At 41.7% G+C, this 18,113-nt stretch overlaps 1 protein-coding gene across 1 annotated transcript in view; it reads right to left on the bottom strand.

Annotated features, from left to right (window-relative positions):
• Positions 1-18,113, bottom strand: part of LOC145403727 (uncharacterized) — a 307,526-nt gene that overhangs the window by 235,823 nt on the left and 53,590 nt on the right. Inside the window, exon 3 of the mRNA XM_080275407.1 lies at positions 3,953-4,095. Coding sequence (XP_080131533.1) covers positions 3,953-4,095 — 143 coding nt within the window. The remainder of the gene's footprint in view (positions 1-3,952; positions 4,096-18,113) is intronic.

The raw sequence follows: 18,113 nt of genomic DNA, 5'->3' as shown, positions 1-18,113 counted from the left end.
TACTAGTGCACCAAGCAGGTGAGGAGGACAGGCATGGACTGAGGGATGCAGGGCAGAGGGACCGCGGGAAAGGGATAGAGGGTGGCGTGAGTTTACCGCGCTACAATTGGAAACGGCGGGAATTTAAAATTTTTTGTTTTCCGTATATTCAAGGATATTTTTGTTGAACTTATTAATACTAAGAAAATCCGCGAGAGGGCAAAACCGTAAAAAAAAAAAATCCGCGAAACTTACGGGATTACTGTATATATATATATATCTATATATATATATATACAGTATATATATATCGTTCTTCTCCTAGATCTATCAACAGTGGTGTTCCTCAGGGCTCTGTCCTATCACCAACTCTCTTCCTTTTATTCATCAATGATCTTCTAAGCTGTACATCTAATCCTATCCACTCATACGCTGATGACTCCACCCTTCACCTTTCCATACGGTTCCCGTAACGCCCATCTCAACAGTTACTTTAACAAACAAGGGATGAGGCTATGGCACACCTGATGTCTGACTTGGCTCGTATCTCTGACTGGGGTAAAAATAATATGGTTGTTTTTAATGCATCTAAGACTCAGTTCTTACACCTATCAACCCGACAAAATCTTCCACAGGTATACCCACTAATGTTTAATAATATTCAGCTTAATCCTGCATCATCCTTGAACATGCTTGGGGTTTCATTTACTCGGGACTTATCTTGGAAAGATCATATTACATCTCTTGTAAAATCTGCTTCCAAGAGATTGGGTGTGCTAAGCCGACTCCGCTCTTTCTTTACCCCTGCACAATTGTTGACTCTATACAGGGGTTTTATCCACCCCTGTGTGGAGTACAACTCTCATGTGTGGGGAGGCTCCCCACAAAAGCTCTTCTTAATAGGGTGGAGTCAAAGGCTTTTCGTCTCATTAACTCTCCTCCTCTTACTGACTCCCTTCAACCTCTGTCTCTTCGCTGCACTGTTGCATCTTTATCTCTTTTCTATCGCTACTTTAATGGCCACTGCTCCTCTGAACTGTCTGCTTGCATTCCTCCACCTCTACGACGGGTGTGTAGCACTCGTCTAGCCACAAACTCTCATCCCTTTTCTGTCCAACTCTCTAATGCAAGAGTTAACCATTACTCCCAGTCTTTCATTTATGCAACAGGTCAGCTCTGGAACTGTCTCCCTCTGTCTGCATTTCCTGCTGCCTATGATTTCCAGTCTTTCAAACGCAGTGTGTCCAGGCATCTCAAAATGATCGGATCTTGAATTTGGCTCTCTATTGTATTTTGTTTTTCTCTTGGAGGGAACTGTTACTGCGGGCTCATGGCCTTTGGTTCCTTCTTCCTCGCATAAAAATATATATATACAGTAATCCCTCTAATATCCGAACGCCCAATATCCGAACATCCCCACTAACCGGACATAATCCTCCTGGGATCCAATATTCCCAAAATGGGCCAAAAACTGCAAAAAATTCGAAAAAAAATCTGACTTTTTTTCCCTCCCATAATTTGAAATTCCCGCCTGGCGCCAAACAGCTGTTACACCATGGTCCCTTCACCCCTTCCTTCCTCCCTTTCCCCCCTCCCCTGTCAGGTTGCCATTTGGTATTTTTCATTACCAAGTGTGGGCCAATTTGGTAATGAAAAATTCGTTTGGTAATGCATTAGAATAATGCATTACCAAATGGATTTTTCACATGTATGAGGATACACAGGATGGAGATGGTGGATTGTTTGCTCTCTCTGATTAATCTGCTACCCTACATAGTGTGAAAATAATCAACATGGTGTTAGTTATAAGGAGAGTGATTACATGTATTTCCACTTGTATATATAATTAGTGAAGAATATATGCTAGCTTTACGAATTTGGTAATGAAAAGTTATATTTGACAATGAAAGTTGAGGAGATTGGTAATGTGGCTGTTGCGATCTGGCAACTGTGTTACCCCACCAACATCAACAGTCACAGCTTAACTCCGATGGAGAGCAGATACTCATAACAGTGCAAGCCACAGGTGCTTGTTTTTTGTGAATAAACAGTGAATAAACTGCAATACCTTGCCACTAGAACACACAGGAATTTACAGTGTTGTGCAGTGTTAAGAAATTAGAATTTAGAGTGCAGAGGATTAACTGTGGACTGCAAACTGGCGGTTCAAACCAGTCCAAGACCAAGGGACTTGTAAGTACCCAGAATGTTTAATATTGTATAAACTCACCTCTAAAACCTCATTTTATGGTTCTTTTGCATTTATTTCAGTCTTTTATGTCCCTTATTGGTGTGATTTGGGTCTTAAATAGGTGCTATGCATGTCCAGAGGGAGTTGTATAGGTGTTTTTCAGAGTTAGGGTCCGTAAGTACTAGTCCATAAGCTGGGGCCCAATATCCGGACAGGACCACTATCCGGACCTGCCTATGGCTCTATTGATCCGGATATTGGAGGGGTTACTGTATATATATACACAGTATATATATCTGTCTATCTATCTATCTATCTATATCTATCTATCTACCTATCTATATACAGTAAAACCTCTATAACTCGGCATAATACAAGTGTAAGCCTTGCCGAGTTAGCCTATTTGCCAAGTTGTAGGGATGAACTTTAAGTTTCCCCCCCAGCACAAAAAAAAAAAAAAAAAAAAAAAAAAAAGTTTTTACACTAAACAGTAAAAGCTGCCTTACCATGATTCCATGCACTTGTAAGGTGTATTCCAGGCATGGAGGAGGACTTTTGGTAGTTTTTGGAGGTGTTAGGGGGGCTCAAGATCACTTTTGGGCACACCTTTACTGTACTGTACTTGACACTGTACACTATGTAAAGCACAATTAACACTATAAAGGCCATTACTGTAATGTATTTATCACTTGTACTATACTGGGGAACTAAACACTAAACACTTAAACATTACTGTAATGTTTAAGTCTTTAAACACTGGGGTAGCACTTAAGATGCCATGGTTAGCTTCTGCAGGTACAATCCACTTAAGAGTGTGTAACACTTAGTCACTAGCAGAGCGAGTGAAGAAAGAATGCAAAGCTGGCAGCGGACAAAGGCAAACTGGCCCACATGTGGCACGCCACAGGCTTTGTTTACATCCCCATGCACACGTGATGCCGGCTTACTCTTGCTGAATGTTGGTACAACTCAGCATCTGACAGAGTTGGGGGGATTTTTGCCGATTCTCTTCCTCTCATGTGCGCATTTTTGGGAATTTTTGAATTTTGATTTCTTAAATTAATATTTTGGAGCCTTCCCGAGTTGCAGAGGTTTCCGATTTGAAGGATGACGAATTGTAGAGGTTTTACTGTATATATATATATATCTATATCTATCTATCTATATATATATATATCTATATATATATCGATGTATATATATATATCTATCTATCTATCTATATATATACCTGTCAATCTAAATATTGCCAGATGCCTTAATCCCGTTAGGGGTGGCCGCAAACAAATCACCTCCACGTCGCCCTGTCCCCCGCCATTTCACTGCCCAGCTCCCAGCTTACACTCCCCTCTCTCATATACCTCTCCACTCCATCCCTCCATCTCATCCTTGACCTCCCCCTCCCTCTCCCCCCTTTCCACCTCACTCACATACACTCTCCTTGAAAGGGGAAGCTCAAGCAGTGTCAGACTTAACCAAGACAGCATTTAACCTCTGACTAGTAATGTCACTCAGGTGAAGAGAATTATCTTGTGGAAGCCTGAATAAAATTACTAAGTGCAACAATAGAAGATAAACATGTTAATTATCTCAAAATATGTGTGCTGGTAAGTTCCAAAGGTGTCATATATATTATATATATACTGTATATATTTATATATAGTAAAACCTCAATATAACGGACTTCAATAGACTGGAATTCGCTTTTGTCAGACTCGAGGAGCTACTGGACTAAATTCCTATATATCGGAAAGAACTGAACAATAAATGTGTGTCACTAACCATCTCCCACATCACCAACTGCTGCATATAGGTCCGATGAGTGTTGTGACTGGGTGCGCTCCACCCCACACCCACCCACCGTCACCCCAGGCTCCGGCTGGGCACTCTGGGGAATTGCCGGAAGTTCTCGTTTCAGGGTGCATCTGTGGCAAGACAATGCAAATGGTTAAAGTGAAAAAAACATATAAATACACAGTGCAAATAATAAAAATGTGGTTTACCATTATGTTATCAATCCATCCCTAAAGCAACCATCATTTCTGTATTTCTGTACTTATCAGCATTATGTCCAGGCCCCCATATCTCCTGGGCAAACAACTCTGTCTGGCTTGCCACCAGTTAGTGGCCCCATGGGTGCAGGAAGTGGAATAAAGGCTTAAGAGGTGACAGAAGGGCCATCCAGGTGAAAGAAAGAGATGCTAGTATGAGTGGTAGCTTTTAATGAAAATGGCATAAATAATCAAGAAAAGAGATTTGACCTTATGAAATAAAAGAAAGGGGCAAGACTGGATGCATGCAGAGTAAGTGAAACACATTTATTTGGTTGAGATGCCCATCATTCACTCCCATGATGCAAGGCTACCCTTAGGTGATTTTACACTGAGTAACAAACTAAACGATTTCCTGTAACCCAAGATGTTGCTCACTGTGCTGGATGGTTAAACCATATAACCAAACCATTCATGTTCTCTAAGTGACAACAAAGTGGGTTGGTGGAAGGTTAGTGTCCTGACCCATAAAATTAGCTGACTAAAAATACAACAAAGAGGCCTTGAACCCACATCGGTCTACAGCTGACAACAAAGAAACAGATAAGGCTACGATAAGGTTGGAGACTTGGAATGTGAGAGGTGCAAATAATGGTGTGAAAGAAAGAGAGATGTTCAGGTGCTTGAGGATGAAAAAACTGACATATGTGGCCTGAATGAGACCATATGAAGAGGTGAGTGTGTGAGTGAGAGTAAGGATTGGGTATCAGTGCTAGGGCAGACGTGAATGAGAAGGCAAAGAAGGGTGTAAGTACTGCTGTTAGCAAGTGATGGAAGGAGAGTAAAAGGGAGTATGGATCTCAGATATTATGAGTCAGAATGAATATGGGAATATAAGCACAGATGATAGTTTGTGTATGTGTTCCAGTGAAGGACCAAATGACTCGAGTGAAAGAAAAGTTTTGGGTGAAAGTGGAAGTGTGCACAGAAATTTTTTGAGAAGTGAGTGTTTTTGACTAGAGATATGAAATGAAAAGTGGGGAATGTCAGGATGGATGGGGTAGTTCGAGAGTGAGGTGTACCTGTTGATGTGGATGGGAATGGTTATGTCCTTGTGGACATTTGTGCCAGGAAGGGGACTAAATAATACTTTTTTAACCATAAAATGATCCACAGGTATACATGACACATGATATGGGGTATGGGTAGTGAGTTGGATACATGGAAGGCAGTGGCTGATTGTGTCTGTGGATGAGCAAATGTGAAGATCTGTGTTGGGCACAAAACTGTACAGAGACTGGGAGAGTGGACTATCCTTATCACTACATAGTCATGCCCAAAAGAGATGCAAAAGTGCTGGGTAAACAAAGGAAGAGAAAGACAGGAGGAAATAGTTTCTGCAATGACAGTAGGAAGGCTACAGGAGGATGAAAAAAGGAGGAATACAAATGAGAAATGGAGGAGCAACTGGGTGGATATACAGTAATTAGGACCAAATGGAGGAGGTTGGGACATGATTAAGATACTCACAGAAATCTGTGCAGCATGTAAGGTAATATGTGGGGTGAAGAGAAGATGTAATGAGGTGCAAAAACCAGCATGGCAGAATGAAGAGGCGATATGAGTTGTGCCAGAGAAAAAAAAAGCATATAGCGATTGCATGGGAAGTAGAGGAATGGAGGATGTGGAGATATACGAAAAAGTTATATGTTCACAAGTGGACAGATGTGAAAATAGTATGAGAAAGTAAGAAATGAGTGGAAGAGGAGTTAGGAAGAGGTCTGGGTGTAAAGTGGAGGGAATGTAAGAAACTATTTTGAAAGGAGATCAACGTTAAATCAGGGCGATAGGGGAAGCAGTAGAGAAGTGACGATGAAAATGGCAGAATGCTGGTGGAGAAAGGAGAAATAGCTGGCAGAATGTTGGCTGAGAAAGGAGAAAAAGTGGGATGACGGAGGGAACATTTTCAGGAATTGCTGAATATTGGGAACAAAAGCAGCACAAGTATAAGTGGTTGGGGAATGGCCAAGAGAATGTGGCAAGTAGGGAGGAAGGGATCAGCTGCTGGATGTGTTAGAAGCAATGATGTGTCAAAATGGGGTATGCCCCAAGTTTTCATGAAGTTTGTGGTGAAATGCTGAAATACAGAGGAAAGTTTGTAACAGAATGGATATGGAAGATGTACAGACTGGCCTGGAAGGAAAGTATGGTCCCTGAGGACTGTAAGTCAGATATAAATGTTCCCACTATACAAAGAAAAAGGGGAGAGAGAAAGAGGTGTGTCGGAATCAAAGGAGTACTTATCTTCTCAGTGCAACAGGAAAAATATATGGCAGGATACTTATTAACTGTTAGAGAAATAACTGAGGAATTAGTTAGAGAAAAACAGGAGGCTTTTAGGAAGGGAAGAGGTAACATAGGTCAGGTATTTATTTGAAGATGATAAATGAAAAAGTATCTAGAGAATGGAATGAAGATGTATGCTGCCTTAATTTATCTGGAGAAAGCATATGATACAGTGGATAGTCAGGAAATGTGGAAGGTATTAAAAATACATAGAGAAGATGGAATGTTGCTCAATGCTATGAAGAGTATGTATGACCGCATTAGGGCAGCAGTAGCTGTGGATAATGAACTTCGTGACTTCTTTTGTCTGAATTTTGAACTGAAGGTGGGGTATCATGCTTCAATGGTTGTCAATTTGTATTTCAGGTGAGCTATAAAAGAGATCCTTAGTAAGGCGGTGGATGTTGGAAGTGTCTCTAATGAGAGATGGACGAGTTTGGAAACTTCCTGTACTGTTGTCTGCTGATGATACTGTATTGGTACGTGATGATGAAGGTGAGCTGCAAAGCTTGACATACGACTTTGGGAGTGTAAGTGAGAAAAAGAATATAAAAGTGATGTAGATAAGAGTAAAGTTACAGTCTTAGACAGAAATGAAGTCACAGAGAATGACAGGGAGGCAGAGGAAATATTTAGGCGGTGGAGAGATGGTATGGGGCACAAGAGCTTAAGAGTAAATGCAGATAAAACAAAAGTGATGGTGCCTAGGGATGGGGATGGTACTGTCAAAGAAGAGGGAGAGTGGCCATGTGCGATCTGTCACAAGGGGGTGGGAAGTATATCCATATTGTGCAGTGTTTGTGTTAAGTGGGTGCATAAGAGATGTAGTGGTATTACAGGTACATTGCGAAATAATGCTAATTTCACGTGTGCGGTGTGTCAGGGTGAGTATGTGGACATTGCCAGGTGTGAAAGGATTGAACCTGCTGGTGATCTCTTGAGTGTGTGGAAAGGTTTTGTTATTTGGGAGACATGTTATGTGCTGGTAACGCTGGAGCTAGCTCTTTGGCTAAGGTGAGAAGTGGATGGAAGAAGTTCAGGGAGCTGTTGCCTCTCCTGACACTGAGAGGGCTCTCCCTCTGTGCTAAGGGATCTTTGTATGTGGCATGTGTTAGAAGTGTAATGCTCTATGGTAGTGAGACCTGGGCAGTAAAGGAAGAGGATATTCGCAGGCTCAATCGTACAGAAATGGTAAAGATTACGTAGACGTGCAGTGCATCCTTAAGTGCATGGCCTGCGAGGACTAGGCTTACGATGGAAGAGTTGAGAGGTAGGATGGGACTGGAGTGTATTGGTGTTGTGATGAGAAGATGTAGATTGTGAAGGGTTGGGCATGTGAAGAGGAAGGGGGATGATAATTGGGTGCAGAAAGTGAGATGTGTTAATGCTGGCAGTAGGGTAGTGAGAGGTAGACTGAGAAAGACCTGGGATGAGGTCATTGAGTGGGACCTCAGGGTTAAGGAACTAAATAGGGAAGCTGCCAAAGATTGAGCAGCATGGACAGCCACCATTAGGTGACCAAGGTTGATGCATGCAAGCATTTGGAGACTTCAAACACAAAAACGAAATACGAATGCAAAGTGAGGCTGGATGGTGAAGAAATGGAGAATGTGGGTGCATTCAGGTACGTAGGTAATGTGATGAGTAAGGATGGAAGTTTAGAGGATGAAGCGATTGAAAGTGTACAGTAGGATAGAAAGGTTGCTGGCTCAAAGCAGTGACTAGGAATAGGGAACTCAGCATGGAAGTAAAAAGTCACACTATAACAGTACTGTGATCCCCACTCTAACATGAGGGAGTGACGCTTGGACCCTATTGGAGGGATACAAGTCAAGAGTGCGAGCAACAGAAATAAGTTATTTGTTAGAAGCATATGGAATTACATGCAGAGACAGAGACATAAATAGGGAAGTAATGAAGCACTGTGATACTGATGTGGATGTGACCGACAGTGTTAAAGAGAAATACTCTGAGATGGTTAGACTAAGTGGAGAGGATGAAGGATGAGAGATTGAATATGGAAGTGTAAGTGAGGTGAGGGGGTAGATGGGGAGGTGGAACCAAAGGTGAGATGGAGAGATGGTGTGGAGAGATATATGAAAGAGGGATGTGTGAACTGGAGGGAGGACAGCCAAATGGCAGAGGACAAGGTGAAGTGGAGGCAATTTGTTTGTAGTCACCCCTTATGGGATTAAGGCATCTGGCAACAGAGATAAATAGAGAAGATTGACTCATATGGGGTGGAGATAGGAAGGTAGTATGGCTGAGCTTTAGAGAAGAATATAAGGGTAGGAAGGAGGAAGTTGTTGTTTTGCAAGTATGAAAAGAGAATGAAAAAGCATGTGCAAAAATATATGGTACGTGTGTTCATGCATAACTTGTGTGGCATAAGTCTAAATTAAACACATTTTTTTTTTTTTTTTAATCTGAGTAAGAAGGAACCAAAGGCCAGGAGCCCACAAACATTCCAAGAAAAAAACAAAAACAAAACAAAAGTGAGCCAAATTCAAGATCTGTTAATTCTGAGATGCCTGGACACACTGAATTTGAAAGACTGGAGATCATAGGAAGTAGGAAATACAGACAGAGGGAGACAGTTCCAGAGTTGACCCATTGCATAAATGAAGGACTGGGAGCAACGGTTAACTCTTGCATTAGAGAGTTGGACAGAAAAGGGATGAGAGGTTCTTGCTAGACGGGTGTTACGCACCCGCCGTAGAGGTGGAGGGATGCAACCAGACAGTTCTGAGAAGCAGTGACCATGGAAGCAGTGACAGAAAAGAGATAAAGAGGAAACAGTGCGATGAAGAGACAGAGGTTGAAGGGAGCCAGTAAGAGGAGAAGTGCTGATAAAACGAAAAGCATTTGACTCCACCCTATTGAGAAGAGCTGTATATGGGGAGCCTCCCCACACATGAAAGTTGTACTCTACACAGGGGCGAATAAAACACGTGTATAAAGTCAACAACTGTGCAGGGGTAAAGAGGGTACGGAGTCAGCTCAGCACACTTAATCTCTTGGAAGCTGATTTTACTAGAAATGTAATATGATCTTTCCAAGATAAATCCCGAGTGAATGAAACCCCAAGCATGTTCATGGACGTTGCAGGATTGAGCTGAATATTATCAAACATTAGCGGGTACTCCTGTGGAAGATTCTGTCAGGTTGATAGGTGCAAAAACTGAGTCTTTGATGAGAGTAAACATCCAGCAAGAAGGAAAGGTACAAGTTGAAAGACAGAGGCGAAAGAGTTTGCCTGGGCAGGGTGTAAGCACAGAAGCACAGTTCTTGGTGACAACAGGAGGGACCTCATCAGGCCCATATGCCTTGTTAGTACTGTGGCCTGTGATGGCAGAAAATACATCAGCTGAAGAAATTTAAATGTCAGCCATGAAGATGTCAGAGGGAGGACGTGATGGAGGAAAAGCACCAGAATCGTCTAAGGTGGAACTGGAGAAGAAAGTCTGAGTGAAGAGATCTGCTTTATCAGTAGAAGAAATAGCTACAGAGCCATCAGAGTAGAAAAGAGGAGGGGATGATGAGGTAAAGTTGTTAGGAAGGTTTTTGGCAAGGTGCCAGAAGGAGCAGGACGAGTTCGAGTTGGAGAGTTGAGAGCATTTAGAACGGTTGAAATTCTTTTTACCAAAGCGAAGAACAAACTTAGCACGATTCCGGGCAGAAATATAGACAAGATATGATTCAGGGTTGAGTTGGCTCTGGTACCTTTTATAGGCCCTCTCCTTGTTGCGGACAGCATTAGGACAAGCGTGATTAAACCAAGGCTTTCTTGCATTAGTCAAAGGATATGAGAAAGGAATGTATGCTTCCATGCCCGATAGAATAACCTCCGTAATGCGCAAGGCACACTCAGATGGCTCCCGGACACGGAAGCAATAATCATTCCATGGAAAATCAAAGAAGTACTGCCTGAGGGCCTCCCAATCCGCAGCTCCAAAGTACCACAGTCGACGTTTCTTTGGAGGGTCCGCAGGCCATACTGGAGCAAAAGGACACGTTAAGGTGATAAGGTTGTGATCGGAGGAGGAAAAAGGGAGAGGAAAGATTAACAGCGTAAGCGGAAGGATTAGTTGCAAGGAAGAGGTCAAGTATGTTAGAGTTCTCTCCAAGGCAGTCAGGGATATGAGTAGGGTGCTGTACAAGCTGCTCTAGGTCATTAAGGATAGAAAAGATGTAAGCTTGTTTACCAGGTGGATCAATGAAAGGAGAGGAGAGCCAAAGGTGGTGGTGAACATTGAAATCTCCTAGAACGGATATTTCAGGGAAAGGAGAAATGGATAGAATGTGTTCCATCGTAGAAGTTAGGTAGTCAAAGACTTAGGGGATAAGTGAACAGTGCAGATATATTTAGTCAGAGAAGAACTGAAGCCAGAGAGTTGAGAGTTCAGAAAAATCAAGTTCAGGAACAAGAGAGCAAGATAAGTCGTTGCGTACATATATACAACAGACACCTTTGGCTTTGAAATGAGTATACAGAAAGTAGGAGGATACAGAAAAGGGTTTGCTGTCAGATGCCTCAGACAGCTGAGTCTCAGTGAGGAAGAGAAGGTGAGGTTTAGAGGAGGAGAGGTGGTGTAAAATTAGAGGAAAGGCCACGAATGTTACAGAAATGAAGAAGAAGCGAGTCAGACAGTGGTTCCAGGCAGCTCTTAGAGTTGTCACTGGGAAAGGGGCAGATGGTGGGGGTTATGGTCCCCCTCCCCCTCTGGGTACTCCGAGGCATCATTAATATCTGCCATTTTAATTTTTCAATTTTGAAAAGGAACTGTAGTGTGTACAGTTGCCCAAAGAAGTGATGGCAGAGTTTCAGATTGCTTCGGTCACTCTGCACTGCCGTACGTTCAATGAAAACAGTGAATATAAGGTAAACAATCAATGCCTTCATCAGGTCATATCAAATAAATTATATATTATATTGCGCTAAGAATGACATAAAATGAATAACAGGAGGCGGTGATATATTAGAATTTAACACTTAGTTACCTTTCCCGATTAGAATGAATGTGAAATGTATTACTCCGAGCGCAGTGGGCAATAGGCCTATAACTCCGTGTTCCTGATTTAATTGTTTCCCAGGATTTCAAATACAGATGCTCTAGTTTTGAAGACCAGTTAAGGAAAATTCTAGTGACTGCAATACACTGCCTTATTTTCAAATGCTATGGTGATGATCCAGCAACAATAAGGATGCTATAACAATGAAATTAGTCTTCGTAACGATGTCCTACCTGCGGTAGCAGCAAGACCATACTGCCTTTTATTCCGTCTTCCTGTCTCCAATAATAACACTGGTTTACACACACACACACACACACACACACACAAAATCTGAGGCAAGCATGCGAATAGGTGTTTTTGACTGATTTTGATATGCTTAATTCAAATTTCTAAACAGTTTTGCTCTGTCACCTCTCTTTTTTTTGCTTTCACATATCCCTTTTTTTATTATAATGCATATATTTATAATATAATGAGTTTATTTCATATATTAAAATAGTAGATTACAGAACGAAACAAAACAGACACAGAACACTGACAGAACTAAATAATACCATTATTTGGATATAAGCTTATATACACACCATAGTACTACAGACAGTCAGAAGTGAGTTTTTTTTGGACAATCTGGTATACTTTGCCTCCGGGATGTCGTGCAGGAGCATCCAGCAGATGTCCCCCATCATGCTGGGGTTCCACTTGCTTTGGTAGTTGGTCTCCATCTTAGTAATATCTTGGTGGAACCTTTCCCCATGTTCGTCACTTACTGCTCCGAGGTTCTGGGGGAAGAAGTTGAGGTGGGAGTGGAGAAAGTGAATCTTGAGAGACATTCGGCACCCCATATCCTGATAAGCCTGCAACAACTTCTCAACATGCTCTTGGTAATCAAGTGTCCGCGTGTTGCCAAGGAAGCCATGGCAGACTACCTTAAATGCTTCCCATGCTCTCAGTTCCTTCAAGGTGAGCTTCCCCTCGAATACCTCATCCTTCAGCACCTCCCGGATCTGAGGTCCGATGATGCCCTCCTTGAGCTTAGCAGAACTGAGAGCTGGGAACAGAGTGCACAGGTGTTGGAAGGCAGCGCCATCCTTGTCCATGGCCTTCACGAAATTCTTCATAAGGCTAAGCTTGATATGAAGAGGGGGAAGAAGCATCTTGTTCATGTCCATCAGAGGATTTTCTTGGGCACTGTGTTTCCCAGGCATGAAAATGCTCCTAGACCCCCAATCCTTCCGTGTGTAGTGCTTGACATGCTTGAGCTTGTTGTGGCGCGTGTTTTAAACCAAGTTCCAAGAAAATGGATTTTTGGCGAATATTTTGGGTCTAGGCCTATATGTATACATGTACATACATGTATACACGTATATCTCAAACACCAGAGGTGATGAGTGAAAACGGATTTTGAATCTGAAATCAGCACCCCAAAATTAGGTTAGAACATCTAATTTCATGCTTGCCTCAAATTTTTTGTAAACCAGTGTAATTATAATTGGCAACTTTATTCCCAATTGATGCAAAATTACTATTAGTTGTAAGGAGGTATGACAGATTCTGCCTTTTTCTCTTACACTGAGCAATAAAAAGGAACAAAACCTGAGTTCATAAACTCTTGCAATGCAAAACCACGCACTCTTTACTCCATCTTTTAATATCTGTCTTTTTAAATAAACTGTAATGTCCTGCTGAACAGACAATGCTGATTTGGAAGTTTTGAACTCAATGATTTGTTTATGAACCTCTGCATTTTATTACTCTTGCTAATTGACTATGCACTGAGGATATCAGACCATGACAGAAGTTAGCATTCTGCAAGGAACTCCGACTCTAGGCAAACATCGAGGTTCTTTTTTTATGTTCTTTCACCAACAGCTTATATTAAATAATCCAGAGATTTTTCCTAATGGAAAACTGGCCAAAGGCAGTGTAATAACTGCATGTCTTTGAGTAAATGTTATCTCTTTCCGTGCGTGTTGATCGAAACATTTAAAATAGCTTACTGGCTTATGCCGCCTTCCCGCTTTCTGTCATCGCCCATGGAGATGTTGGAAATGGAAATAAACGACTTTAAATTATTCCCTGGTATTGTAACAGAAATTATATTATAAATAATAATTACTAATTTTTATTGTTTATTGAAGTTCCCTTTTGTTCAGTCTTACGCTACTAAAAAATTATTGTGTGTTACCATACCAGATTTGAACTCCGCAAATAATTCCTGACTGTCCCTGAGCGATAGTTGTGAAATTTCAATTAGTTCCGTTTAGGATTTCCTATTATTGTAACTAACGAACTGCTTCCTACAATTTTGAAATATACAGGTACTTTGGCATTGATTTATTGTTTTTTGTAACAATTTTACGCAGAGATATAAGGAAGAGTATGTGAATTGTCGCTGACCGAAAATTTCTGGATCCTCCGCCGTCACTTCTTAGGCCGACTGTACTATGCATGTAGTTTGGTGTTGACAGTCAGAGAAACATGTATTAGAGAGCATACTGGCCTACTCTCTGTGTTACTGAAACAGTGAAAAATTTCAGCAAAGGGGGGTGGTCAGGACCTAGTCCCAAGGGCTGATGAAATGGGAGCTCCAGCTCTCCCTGTCATCAGCTTTCCACCCACCTTGAGAGTACCGCCCTGCTCGACTAGTGCTACTCCTCATACAGTCAGATATACACATACACACTTGTATGTGCACACAAGGGCAGAACATATACGCGAATTTACCACATACGCGAAGGGTCTGGGAACGTAACCCTCGCGTGAATTAAGGGCTTACCTGTGTATATATATATATATATATATATATATATATATCTGTATATATACAGTGAAATTTCAAATTTCGATGGAAATATGTACCTAAAAATCACAGCGAAATTCAAATAATAGAAATTTAAACTGAACTTCTTATGGGAAAAATTAGTTTGGGTCCGGGGCCTCCAAACCTAACTACCTAAAATCATGATTATTTGCCCACACCCATTGTAAACTTTATGAACTATAATTGTGGTTAAGTAACTGTAGTTCTGCACTGTATTGCCATACTGTCAGCAGGTGTATACTTGGTGTATTTCTGCCCTTTCCTGCACTGCCATTTCTCCTTTGGCTGCGAAGATTTAGAGGTGCCAGACTGCTCTCATCCATTACCACTGCTACCCGAAGAACCACTCTTGCTTGCCATCTTGAAACGTATGTTGCAACGAAAATACAAAGAAAATACTGTACATACAGCTGAATTGCAGTGAAATGCATGTCCACATGTGGAAGGTACAGGCTGAAAGTGCAGCACTTGGCTGTAGAGGGCTGGCTGCTGGAAGGACAGTCGCAAGATGGCCGCCGACAACAGAGCATCACCTTGCACATGGCTTGTTGTTGTTGGTGCCTACTCTTATCAGGGAGCTCTTGTCCTTAAGCAACATGACTGTTTTTTTTCTCTGTCTCTATTGTTCATTTCTATGTTGCTCCTTACATTCATAATTACCGTACTTCTCATCATTTCAGTGTTCTGCCTACTGTATTTGCTACCACCTGTAATTCATTTTGTTTTAGTATTTCTATTATTGATTCTCTTCCTTTAATTACTCTTGTTATATCTTCAAGTTATTTAAGTATTGATTAGTTAAAAATTAGTATACAGTATTTATAGAATGACGAAGAGTCGTCCAGGGAGCGAATTGTCCTCAGGGGAAATCGTCCATGTTTTGACGGGGAATTATCTTATGGGCAAATTGACTGGACAATGAAATGTCTCAGAACCATATATCATATGCTTCATATACTGTATGAATAATTGATGTTGATTTTCATTCTCTTCTTGACACATCGCATACGATATTAGGTTAGGCTCATACTTTTTCTTATAATTTTCCTTCACTTCTAGCATTTTGGTTTGCAGGAAAAATATTATTTTTGCTTGTTTTGGTTGGAGTCTGGGCCTGAGAGCACATATCACATATGGAGTAGACTGTAGCACCAGTCAAGCAGGGCAGTACTCCCGAGGTGGATGGAAAGCTGATGACAGGGAGTGCTGGAGCTCCCGTTTCATCAGCCCTCAGGACTAGTTCCTGACCATCCCCCTTTGCTGAACTTTTTCAGTATCTCAGTTACACAGACAGTAGGCCAGCATGCTCTCCAATACAAATTTCTCTAACTACCTACACCAAACTACATGCACAGTACACACTACACTTCCTTTTCCAAAATTCAAAAAATTAAGGCATCTAATCACCCAGCCTCGGAGTTCCGGGGGGGGGGGGGGGGGGGGACATAAATGCCCCCACCTTCCGCCCCTCTCCCGGTGACAACTTGAGGTGCCTGGAACCACTGTCTGACTCTCTTCTTCTTCGTTTCTGAAACATTCGCGGCCTTTCCTCTTACTTTCACTCTGTTGAGCACCACCTCTCCTCCTCTAAACCTCACCTTCTTTTTCTAACTGAGACTCAGCTGTCTGAGGCAACTGACAGCAAACCCTTTTCTGTATCCTACTTTCTCTATACTCATTTCAAAGCCAAAGGTGGCTGTTGTGTATATATACGCAATGACTTATCTTGCTCTCGTGTTCCTGAACTTGATTCTTCTGAATTCTCTACACTCTGGCTTCGGCTTTCCTGTCATTCTCTGATTAAATATATCTGTGCTGTTTACTTATCCCCTAATTCTACTGACTATCAGAAATTTTTTGACTATCTTACTTCTACGATGGAACACATTCTATCCATTTCTCCTTTCTCTGAAATCTCCATTCTAGGAGATTTCAATGTTCACCACCACCTTTGGCTCTCCTCACTTTTCACTGATCCACCTGGTGAACAAGCCTACATCTTTTCTATCCTTAATGACCTAGAGCAGCTTGTACAGCACCCTACCCGTATCCCAGACTGCCTTGGAGAGAGCTCCAACATACTTGAGCTCTTCCTTACAACTAATCCTTCTGCTTACACTGTTAATCTTTTCTCTCTGTTGGGCTCCTACGATCGCAACCTTATCACCTTAACCTATCCTATCACTCCGGTATGGCCTGTGGACCCTCCAGGGAAACGTCGTCTGTGGCATTTTGGAGCCGTGGATTACAGAGGTTATTCTCTCGGGCATGGAAGCATACATTCCTTTCTCATATCCTTTGACTAATGCAAGAAAGGCTTGGTTTAATCACGCTTGTTCTAATGCTGTCCGCAACAAGGAGAGGACCTATAAAAGGTACCGGAGACAACCCACCCCTGAATCACATCATCTCTACATTTCTGCCTGGAATCATGCTAAGTCTGTATTCACTCTGCTAAAAATAATTTCATCCATACTAAATGCTCTCAACTCTTCAACTCGAATTCTTCCCGCTCCTTCTGGCACCTTGCCAAAAACCTTTCTAACAACTTTACCTCATCATCCTTCCCTCTTCTTTTCTACTCTGATGGTTCTGTAGCTATTTCTTCTACTGATAAAGCAGATCTCTTCGCACAGACTTTCTCTTCCAACTCCACCTTAGACGATTCAGGTGCTGTTCCTCCATCACTTCCCCCCCTCTGACTTCCTCATGGGTGACATTAAAATTTCTTCAGCTGATGTATTTTCTGCCATCACTGGCCTCAGTACTAACAAGGCATTTGGGCCTGATGGGGTCCCTCCTGTTCTCAAGAACATTATTGAAATGTTAAGCTTGTAAATCTTCGAACTTGTCCGCCTTCACCAAATATATTTTGAGTACTTTAATTTTGTGAAGAATTTTGCACGTTTAACTAAATAATAACCACCATATAATTCTTATTTACTTAGCCAAGGTTAAATGTGAAGAAGAATGTGGAGAAGTACTGAGAATCAGCTGAGAGGTGTTTACGTTTGCGATCCAACCGCAGCAGGTTGGAAGGGGGCAACACTGCTCGCAACCACTGTTGAGGCGAAGTCAACCTGAAGGGTCCAGGTTGGAATTTGATGACGTCACAATGTCGGATTTTGTCCTCGCCTGGACAAGAAAATGGCGCCCAAGTTAACATTATGACATAACAAATCAACAGAAGTAAACTTCGGTTGACTTATAATTCACGCGAAATCACGGCTTAGGTTAGGTTCATACTTGTTCTTATCATTTTCCTTCACTTCTAGCATTTTGGTTCATATCAAAAATATTATCTTTGCTTGTTTTGGAGTCTGGCTCTGAAAGCATCGAAATACGCGACTTTGCATCGAAAAGTAAGGTTGGCAGACCACTCCAAAATGCATCAAAATTTGATTCATCGAATTCTAAACTGTCAAAATTTTAGATTTCACTGTATATATATATATATATATATATATATATGTATATAAGTAATCCCTCCACTATCCGATGTACAGTGTAATAGAGCCAAAGGCATATCCGGAAAGTGGTCCCATCCGGATAGTGGGCCCTAGCCTCCTGGACATGTACTTATGGACCCTAACCTACCCTGGCTCAGAAAAAAAAACTATACAACTCCCTGCTGGACATGCATAGCACCTATTTAAGACCCAATTCACACCAATAAGGGACAAAAAGACTGAAATAAATGCAAAAGAACCAGAGAATGAGGTTTTCTATTCTATCTATTGCCAGACGCCTCAATCCCGTTTGGGGTGGC

Source organism: Coenobita brevimanus, chromosome 61 (genome assembly GCF_032717465.1).
Source record: "Coenobita brevimanus isolate Jiangsu-jjx chromosome 61, ASM3271746v2, whole genome shotgun sequence".
In the NCBI taxonomy this organism is placed as follows: Eukaryota; Metazoa; Arthropoda; class Malacostraca; order Decapoda; family Coenobitidae; genus Coenobita; species Coenobita brevimanus.
The sequence above is the reverse complement of the archived record's forward strand: the minus strand, read 5'-3'. Positions and strand labels throughout refer to the sequence as shown.